The 10,967-nt window shown below is 31.8% G+C and overlaps 1 protein-coding gene across 1 annotated transcript; it reads left to right on the top strand.

The window, feature by feature from the left end:
• The first annotated feature begins 6,327 nt into the window (after positions 1-6,327).
• LOC124536842 (putative uncharacterized protein DDB_G0286901) lies at positions 6,328-10,650 on the top strand. Its single transcript, XM_047113479.1, has 2 exons — positions 6,328-6,457; positions 6,989-10,650. The coding sequence occupies exons 1-2, from the start codon at positions 6,431-6,433 to the stop codon at positions 10,538-10,540; spliced, it is 3,579 nt and encodes a 1,192-aa protein (XP_046969435.1). The 5' UTR covers positions 6,328-6,430; the 3' UTR covers positions 10,541-10,650.
• Positions 10,651-10,967: the final 317 nt, after the last annotated feature.

Raw genomic sequence — 10,967 nt, forward strand, 5'->3', positions numbered from 1 at the left:
TAGTCACAGAAAAGACTTAGTCAATTCTTGGACTTGGTATCATAACAAAATTTGACAAATTTGTTTAACAAAAAGGCACGTTTAACAACAAGGACAGTGTTACTTTCGTATTCATAATATAAATATTACTTCAAATTAGTTTGAAATATTTTCCTTCCATAAAGAGTCTCAAATTATGATACCATCAAATTAAAACCGTATTTTTAATTTTTTTATTTTTTTTGTTAATACAAATTGACGATTTAAGCAAGACGGCAGGCAGGAGCTGGATGCGAGTAGCCGGAGATAGATCACAGTGGCGTGCACTTGGAGATGCGATGTCCAGCAGTGTATAAAAATGAGCTAATAATGATAATGATAAAATACAAATAAGTAATTCAACACTTTTGTTCATTATTTCACTAATATTTACGTGTCAAAAATACGAGTGACTTAATGGTATGGGTTATTTTAAATCAATTTGAATATTCTTTATCTCGAAGGACGTTTAAAAATTACGTAATGAAATTTAACTCACCGATGTTCAAGAACTTATCGCGGAGATTACATTGTTTACATACTCCGTCTATTGTTGCTTTAACAACGGAAACAGCATATTAAAATTCCCGATGTAAAATCCCAAGTCGTTACTTAATTATTTAATTTAATCATCGCTCTTGTCAATATTGACGTTTTGTTTTAATAATACTCAGATTATAAAACGAGAGGCAGATTTCACAGGGATTTCATGAGGAAGGAGAATTTGTATTTGTTTTTTAATGTGTTTTCGCTTTTTTTGCTTCACTGTAACGTTTCATGCGTTCCGTGTGTCTTTAGTTTAATTAATTTGAATATATTAGTAAAACTATCACGTAACATTATTATTGTTATTATTTTATTTTTAAAAAGTAAATGATCTCAAAATATCCTAGTTGACATCTTTCATAGTATTTGTTAATAGCTTTATGCATCTCAGACGATTTTTGATTAATAATATTAGTATGTCTTTAATTAAAATGGAACAACTCATATCGACTATAACTGTACTGATATTAAGAACATTATAATATAATTAATATATTATTGTACCTCGACTTATATAAGATGTAATACAAATTTAATACCAAAATGTTTTATTTGTGTCTATTCCTACGATTGCAATAGAATTAACACTTAAGAACAATTCAGATTCAAGATCTTGTACGTGCCGATATACTTGCCACTAATGGAATCCAAGATGTTATAATCTATGTAACCATCAATGCGGCTTGTTATTGAAACCAGAAAACAGAAAAACATATTATTTTTTGCAGTATATAACTCCTTATAAAAGGCTTTTCAGCTAAGCTTGTTTCTATCACGAAAAAGCATTTAATATGAAAATAATTATCTATTTTCAAATTATTAATTAATTAATTCATTTATTTTCAGACAATAATAGTCCATATTTGTTAGTATACAATTTAACTTATTCTATGTTAGTATTACATAATTAATATTTATTTATTTATTATTATTCGAGCTTTCTCGATCACGCCGTACTAATGACGCTACCTTTTTGCGCATAATAGCATAAAAGTCATTAACTCCAGCATCAGCAAACATAGCTGAAGCACTGCAATGTCGAGGAAGCCATAAAAGAGCTCTAAATACATTATTGTATTGAATACGTATGGAACTGTAGGCCCGTTGTGTAAAGTTTGCCCATAGACTGCCAGAATAGAGGTTTTGGCAATAAGCTTTAAAAAGTGTTATTTTAATTTCTCTTGTACATCTAGCAAATCTATGTGCCAACATATTACCCCGGACCGATAATGCCCTACGTTCTCTCTCAATATCTTGGTCATCACTTAATGTCTCAGTCATGATATGACCAAGATACTTGAAATCTTTAACTCGACTCAATGAAACCCCGTTTACCTCTATAGATGGTACAAGGTCAGATAAAATATGTTTCTTTTCTTTAAATATCATATATACACTTTTCTTAACATTATATTTCAGGCCATGTTCGCATACATAGGATTCACATATAGCCAACAGTTTCCTTAAGCCACCAATCGAGGGACTCAACAGTACCATGTCATCTGCATAGCTTATATTATTTATACATATCCCATCTATATAGCAACCTACATGCATACTGCTGAGTTCCTCGACCAATGCATTAACATATATGTTAAAAAGCCTTGGCGATGTCAACCCCCCCTGTCTTACTCCACACTGTAAGTGATATTCAACAGAGTAGCTATCTCCCCACCTTACTCTATTGAACTGATTTTCATACCAATAAGAGTAAGTATCAACCAGATCTGATGGTATACCCATGTCTCTCAGTTTTCCCTACAACTTCTGATACAAGACCAAATCAAAAGCCCTGGATAAATCCAAGAAACATGCATATATTGGAGTTTTTCTCTTAATGTAATATCCCGCAATATGTTTTAAACTTAATATTGCACTTTCAGTAGAGAGACCCTCACAAAAACCAAATTGATTACTATTTAAACATACAAATTTTTCAAGATGTTGATCAAGCAAACCATCAAATACTTTTGCAATTATGGTAGGAAAGGAAATAGGTCGATAATTATTTATATCAGAAGTATCATTCATTGAGTTCTTAATAACAGGTACAACAATAGTTCTCATAAGATCTGTTGGTATATAAGAGTGCCTGACACAAAATGTATATAACATTGCTAGTACCCTATATACCCCTGCATATCGTAGATGCTCCACACTGAGTCCATCGTGCCCTGGTGATTTTCCTCTTTTCATCTTATTAATAATATTAGCAACATCCTTACTAGTGAAATTAGTAGGATTATCAATAGCACAGGCATCAGTCCCAAGCAACCCCAATAGAAGTGGGTTTGGGGTTACAGAAAAATTATTTTTAAAAATATTTGCTATTTCTTTAGTATCAGTATGTCCATCAATACTCACAGGCAGGTTTTCTCGTCCATTTAAACTTTTTGTACTTTTCCAGAATTTAATAAATCTTTTTTCAGAATGATGCGATGCTAATATATCCAATCTTATATGTTCTTGATTATTTTGACAATATTTTAATTTAGACTTAAAGTTTTTTCTGCAATTACACATTTGATCAAAAATTGGTCCATTATTAGGTTTACCATACAAAACGTAGGTATAAAAATCTTCTTTAGCCTGTCTATGGGCATCCCTGACATATTTATTCCACCCATACATACACTTCACCTTAATTGACTTAAATGTACGAGATTTGCGACTATCAATGGATGCTTTACACAAAATATCTACAATAGATTTGTAGTAATTATCAATTATATGCCTATGCCGTAAATCTTTACACATCTTATCAGCACAATTATGAAATTCGGATGGAAACTGAATATGTTTTAGCTTATTATTGCACAATACACTATATTTATAGATTTCATTTGAATCCCTAGATCCCCACACAACCTTGCTACTAAGACTATTATTCATAAATATTTTTGCCTTAATTATACCTAAATTACAAGTTACTTCTAGGGGGAAATGATCAGACCAGTATACATTATGAAGCACCCTGATATTAACTATATTTTGCCAGGCTGATTTAGTAACTATGCAGTGATCTAGCCACCGCTTACAGCCATGAGCTTCACTTTGAAATGTGTACATATCTGAATTAATATCTAATTTATTTAAGTCAGCACATATCCACTCATTGTCTTTACAAAATTCAAGAAGTTCATTACCAAACGAGTATTAGGATGCGCATTAAAATCCCCTAATATATAGGCTACCTCCACACTACAGTCTTGTATAATTGCACTTAACTCACCCAAATACTGATTAAATAACGGTTGGTTCTCAACTTGGTCTGTTGGCATGTATACACACACAATAAGGACTTCTCGGTCATCACTAATTTTTGCCTTAACTGCTACGATGCGTTCACTTTACCACTTTACCACTGTCACACATAGCCACATTATAGCTACTCCGCCGTAGGGTCTGCCTCGTAATATCCCAGCTGACGTATCCACCGCCGACTTTGCCGTATAACTAAAATTCTCATCAATGCAACCAAGTAGTGTTAAATCATGAGGTAAAAGCCAGGTCTCCTGTAAGGCTATCACATCAGCACTTTCACAGAGATGCTTAACGCAATCTAGGCTTCGTTTTATATTTTTACAATTATAACTTATAAATTTACTATTATCCATATCAAGTAGATGTAATATTCATAGTTCCTGGACTCTTGTCGTCAAAACGCCGGCGATGCGGTCTAAATTGTATATATTTCCTAAACATTATACCATCTGGCCATAGGTTATCGTTTAAAAATATATCAATTTTACTTCTTGATACAAATAATTTGAACGAATTATATGGCCTTTCATTTTTAGTAATTATTTTCTCCAGATCAACCACCTCCTTAGTTTTACTTAGTATGTATTAACAAATATCCGATTCCGATGTCTCTTTGTTTACGTATGATATAAACAACGGAATTTTGACATCTGCAGCTGTAAAATTTATTCCAGGCTCAGTTACGGCTTTCCCTTTTTGACCATGAAATCTATATTGATGTTTTCCTTTATCATGATCATAAATTATATCATGATGAAAATTCAAAATGTTTAGATACTCTTTTCATAAATATTAAATTAGTTAAAAATTTAGAACTATTAGTAATAAATTCGTAACCACATTCTATAGACATTGGTACTGTGAGAAATTTCTTAAGTTATATTAATGCGCCACCAATTTTGAGAGCCGATGAAATGGTATGTAGTTACACTGGCTCACTGACTCTTCAAACCGGAGCTCAACAGTAAGTATTCCTGTTTGGCGGTAGAATATCCGATGAGTATGTGGTATCTACCTAGACTTGTTTACAAAAAGCTCTATCAACAAGACTTTCATACGAACATTCTTCTATTAAACCTTGTATTAAATTGAATTTAGTTGTCAATTAATACATAAATACTAATCTATTTAGTTAAATAGTAATATAAATCAATTAAATAATAAATTGTTCTCAAATATTGATGTTTACGGTAATTATTATCGCGTAACATAGATTTTGCAAGGGAATTGGCTTTTGCAACTTGCATTATTTTCCGCTAGATCATATTAGAACAATATGTGGAAGATTGAAAAGGTTCACTCTTAAATAAATTTCCCTTAATAATAATAGACTTTTTTAAAAAGCCTTTCTCCTATTTTTAGTCAAATTTGTCATTTAAGACTATGTTAATAAAAAATAAATAAACTTTTCAACATCATCCCGTTTAATAGTCAAGATATTTCATTTCATGAAATATAATTAATTCTAATGAATACAGAAGAAGCTGTAGGATTATACATACTTGCATGATAAATTAATTAGTTGCAAAAACCAACAAAGTGCCACCATCGTAGAATTTTATACAATGAAGTTATACGTAGTATTAACTTTTATGTGACGTATCAGTTTGTTTTACATTCGAACAATGTAACTCGCTTCATTTCAACAACTATTTTAGAGGTATTAATTAAATTAATATTTCCTTTCAAAATGCAATTCAATGTGATACGTAAAAACATCAGATTCATCCAAAAACTTGCGAAAAAATATGATATTTTTACATTTCAATTATTTCTTATGTCAATAAAGTATATTTTAATATTAAAATATACTTTATTAACATAAGAATTAATAACATTAAATATATACAAAAGTAAAGTAAAGTAACAGCCTGTACACTGATGTGATAAGGCCTCTTCTTCCATTAAGGAGAGGGTTTGGAACATATTCCACCACGCTGTTCCAATGCGGGTTGGTGGAATGCACATGTGGCAGAATTTCGATAAAATTGGACACATGCAGGTTTCCTCACGATGTTTTCCTTTACCGCTGAGAACGAGACGAATTATAAACACAAATTAAACACATATATATAGTAGTGCTTGCCTGGGTATGAAGCCGTAATCACCGGTTAAGATGCACGCGTTCTAACCACTGGGCCATCTCGGCTCAATATATACAAATACGAATTAATTAATTAGTTATCTCATTTTATTTTAAACATATTTAATCGCTTACAACGAAAATTTAATAAATTAGTAAATTGTGTGTATTGGTTAATTAGAATATAAATCATTAATTAACTAATTGCATAGGCTTCCCCATTTCCTTTGAATTATTTGCATTTTATGATTACATCCGGTTGTTTATGTCTTAGACAGTTTCATTGGTGATATTACGTTAATGAATGTTTGCTGTGAGTCAGTTTTGCGAAAACATTATGTTTGCTTATGTCTCTGCCAGTTATCTCCTAAACATTATCTATCTTATCTTCACTAATTGCTGGATCGTGTATAAAAAGGTAGCTTTAACGTATATTGAAGCACAATTACGAACGAGTTCAAATGAATAGTAGTTATTAGCTGAGTGACGAACGAACATATACGAAATTTGTTCTCTAAAATGAGGATTACAATTTTACTTCTACTTGTAAGTAATTAAAAATATATATAGAATTATAAAAATAAAAAAAATAATATGTCAGTCTTTTCACTATGCGAGATTGTTACAGTTATTTAAAATGGAATATTTATCATGATTTTTTTTTATATTTTGATGAAGCTCGATATTTCGACATCTACGAATGTCTTGTCCATGAGACTCTTTGTCTTAAATAATTGTAATAATAAAAATAACCATGTTTATTTAAAGTGTTATGTGAGTTTAGTTTAAAAATTTCTATATTTTCATATAATTTTTTTTTTCATTTTCGGTGTTTATTATTTGATAAAACAACTTGCTTTACGAAATAATAATTATTATATATTTTGTAGATTATTCATTAGATTTCGTTTATATTTTTCGTCTTTGTATAAGTAACTTCCTCGTTTAAATTATCATAAAACGTATCCATATTAATTTATAATTATAAATATTATGGTTTATTTTTTATGTAATACGTAAAAGTATACATTATTTATTTAAGATTATTATTTCATAAGTATTTTTTATATTTTTCAGATTGGCGTCTGCCTTGTAAGCGCAAAGTACTTGCCTTACGACGCAAGCGAGTACAGTGTATTAGTGAGGAGTAAAAGGTCAAACTCTGATGAATCTATTCAATCTATCGACCGCGATGATTCAAGTGATAATGAAGATGCAGAAGACGATTCGAGTGAAAGTACAAGTGAAAATAAACGGCAGGAAATAGCGGAAAAACAACTGAAAAAACAACTAGAGCGAGAGGAAAAAATAAAACGTAAGGAAGAAGAAAGACAAAGAAAGTTAGAAGAAAAACAGGCAAAGGAACAACGCAAAGAAGAAGAAAAACGTGAAAAAGAGGAACGTAAGCGACTGGAAAGAATTGAAAAAGAAAAACGTAAGCAAGAAGAGAAATTGGAAAAAGAAGAAAGAAAAAAGCAAGAAAAACAACGCAAACAGCTAGAAAAATTACAAAAAGAGGCGTTGGAAGGAGAAACCGAAGACGATGATTTCTTAGATACCGAAGAAGAAAATTCAGTGGAATTAAGTGACATTTGGAGAAATCACATCTATGTTAAATATGGATTGACTCTTACAAGTACAAAAATAGAGAAGCAGGCAGCTATTAATAAATACTTCCAAGAAGAACTGGGTCTTAATGCAAATAGTACAGAAAATGATCGAAGGCAAGCAATAGTGAAGTTAATAGAAACTACACTACAAAATAATACAACTTCCCTGGATGCGTTAAAAACTCAACTATTAAGTCAAATGAATGCTATAAGCTTATACAAGTGGCAAACAAAATTGGATGAAGGTATTGAAAAGTTAAATAATAAGTCGGAAATACTTAACAATGTAACATTACCATGGGCTTCTGCCATGCAACAAAACATAGAAGGAAAGAGATCTTTTCTTCAAACTATTAGTCAGTTCTTGTCAAATCTATTTCCCAACCTGGTTGGAGGACCGAATCAATCTCAATCTGGAAACAGTAGTAGTACTTCCAATATTGATGTGAATAATACAAACATAGTTGGTTCTGAAACTGGTGCACCAAGTGCAAATCCTTCTGCTTCAGAAAGTAACATAAACACAGAAAATAGTACTGTATCATCATCTACAAACGTGGTACTTAGCCCAACAGAAAATACCGATTCATCTGCTTCTAGTAATAATGAAATTAACACTACAAATGTAAACGAGAGCAATGCAGTGGTTCCTGGAAACACTGACACTATAAATAACTCAAATATTGAAACTACTGTTGTTTCGTCTTCAAATGGTGACTCTGTCCCATCAGGTGGTAATGGTGTAACAACAAACAACAACGCTAATATTGAGAATAACAATACTTCGACTTCAAGTATTGACGTTGTAACAAATGGAGTTAACAATGAAGCTATAAATGGCAATACTAATGTTGATTCAGAAAATGTTTCAGTTACAAATACAGTATCAAATACTGACGCAACCAGTGTAAGTTCTACAAACAACAACGCTAATGTTGAAAACAATACATCATCTTCAAGTATTGATGTCGTAGCAACTGAGGTTAATGACGTAGCGATAAATAGTAACGCTAATGTTGAATCTGGAAACGTTTCAATTACAAACACTGTTTCGGATGCTAGCGGAATCATTGAAAGTGCTACAAACAACAACGTTAATATTGAGAATAATAATACTTCAACTTCAAGTATTGACGTTATAACAACTGGAGGTAACAATGAAGCTATAAATGGTAATACTAATGTTGATTCAGAAAATGTTTCAGTCACAAATACAGTATCAAATACTGACGCAACCAGTGTAAGTTCTACAAACAACAACGCTAATGTTGAAAACAACAATACGTCATCTTCAAGTATTGACGTTGTAACAACTGGAGGTAATGATGAAGCTATAAACAGTAACACTAATGTTGATTCTGGAAACGTTTCAGTCACAAATACTGAATCAAATACTGACGGAATCAGTGAGGTTTCTACAAACAACAACGTTAATATTGAGAATAGCAATATTTCAACTGCAAGTATTGACGTTGTAACAACTGGAGTTAATAGTGAAGCTAGTAACGCTAATGTTGATTCTGGAAACGTTTCAGACACAAATACTGTTTCGAATGTTGACGGAATCAGTGAAAGTTCAACCAACACCAATTCTAATACTGATAATAACAATATTTCATCCTCAAGTATTAATTCTGTTTCCAACGTAGATAGTGTTGCTGCAATAAATAATGACAACGTCAATTCTAATGCTACAGCAAATGTTGTTACAAGCAATAATGCTAATGATGTATCTGCCAGTTCTTCATCGTCAAGTGTCGATTCTATTACTTCAGACACAACTACAATCCAGAATGATGTTGTTAACGTTGGCCAACCGAGTACTTCTAACATTTCTGAAGGAAGTGAGAATACTCTAAATATTGAAAGTAGTACCAACGTTGAAAATAGTAATACTATTATTGAACCTATAAATACTTCAGCCACCAACCCTAGCCCAGTTGATGCCGAGGGAAATAATGGAAGTATAAACAACAATAATAACATTGAACCTGTAAATTCTCCAGCCTTAGGTACTGATTCTGTTTCTTCGGGAGATAGTATTGTCATCGTAAATAGCAACGCTAATATTGAATCTGCTATTACTACAGATTCAAGCATCAATAACAATGATGTCGGGTCTGGAATTGCCTCTTCATCAAGTACAAGCTCTGCTTCGGTTGTACATAATAACGCCGATGTTGGATCATCAAATGCTGTACCCACAAATATTCCTTCTGGAGGAAATATAGTTGTTTTAAATAACACAGATGCAGTTGAGGCTACTAACGTAACATCATCCGACACCGACTCCGTTTCTCTTGGAAGTGATGGTACTGCTACAAATGCTCAACAGATATCTGGTGGAAGTAACAATGCTATAAACAACAACGTTGACACGGTTTCTGTTAATGACCCGTCTGTTAACTCAGCGGTAACTAATGCACCAAATGATATAGGTATTACATCATCCGTGAGCAGCGATCCAGCTACTATCTCTAACGAAGCATCTACAAGTGTGACTGAAGTATCAGCAAGTACTGATAAAGCCATATTGGAAGAAAATAATAACCTATTAACAACAAACGTAGAATCTATTAGCAGTGTGACCGACAAAGTGTCCGTACCTACAGAATCTTCAGTAACCGGTAACTTAGAAGTTTCTGATAATGCAACTGATATTATAAATGCAGCTTCCTTAAGTAATAATGTAAATGTAAATACAGAAGTAGATTCTTCTAATACAAGCTCTACAGATTTGGATTATTTAAGCAATACGACGGAATCAGTTACTTCAAATTCAGAACCTAGTGTTAGTACAGGTTCTCTAGCACCACAAGTTACAACTGAAACTCTAATTACTGTGAATGATGCTGTGAGTAACGTTAATACTGCTTCCGATATTGCTATCACAGAAACACCTACCGACGTGGCAGCCAGTACAGTCGTTTTGGTTGAATCATCAACATCTCCACAAAACGGTGAAATTACAATACCGGCGGAACCTGGAGCAACAATTGTTGAAATATCTCAACAATAAGAAAATGAATGTTTAATTTAATGAATATTTCTATATTTCCATATATATACATATATATTGTATTTAGACCTGTGACTGTAACAATAAAATAAATTTGCATTTCGGATTTATTATTTATTTTATTTTTTATACTCAATTACTATGTTTTTATTAAAAATCCTAGAAATAAATAATTGCTTTTAAATATTATTGACTTTGATAAAGAGTTTTGACCATTAATATTTGTCAAAAAAAAAAATTGAAAATCGCATTTATTAAATTTTCTTTTAATATGACATGACAATGGAAGGGTAATCGGTAAACAGTATTCTATGTGTCCTGAGTTTGTTACACAAGTACTGCATGTGAAATAATTAAATTCCATAATTTATTTAAGCTTATATGGTTTATTTTACTATTTTTCGTTCGAAATTAAAGAAAAGTTTTT

Source organism: Vanessa cardui, chromosome 17 (assembly GCF_905220365.1).
Source record: "Vanessa cardui chromosome 17, ilVanCard2.1, whole genome shotgun sequence".
NCBI classification, from domain to species: Eukaryota; Metazoa; Arthropoda; class Insecta; order Lepidoptera; family Nymphalidae; genus Vanessa; species Vanessa cardui.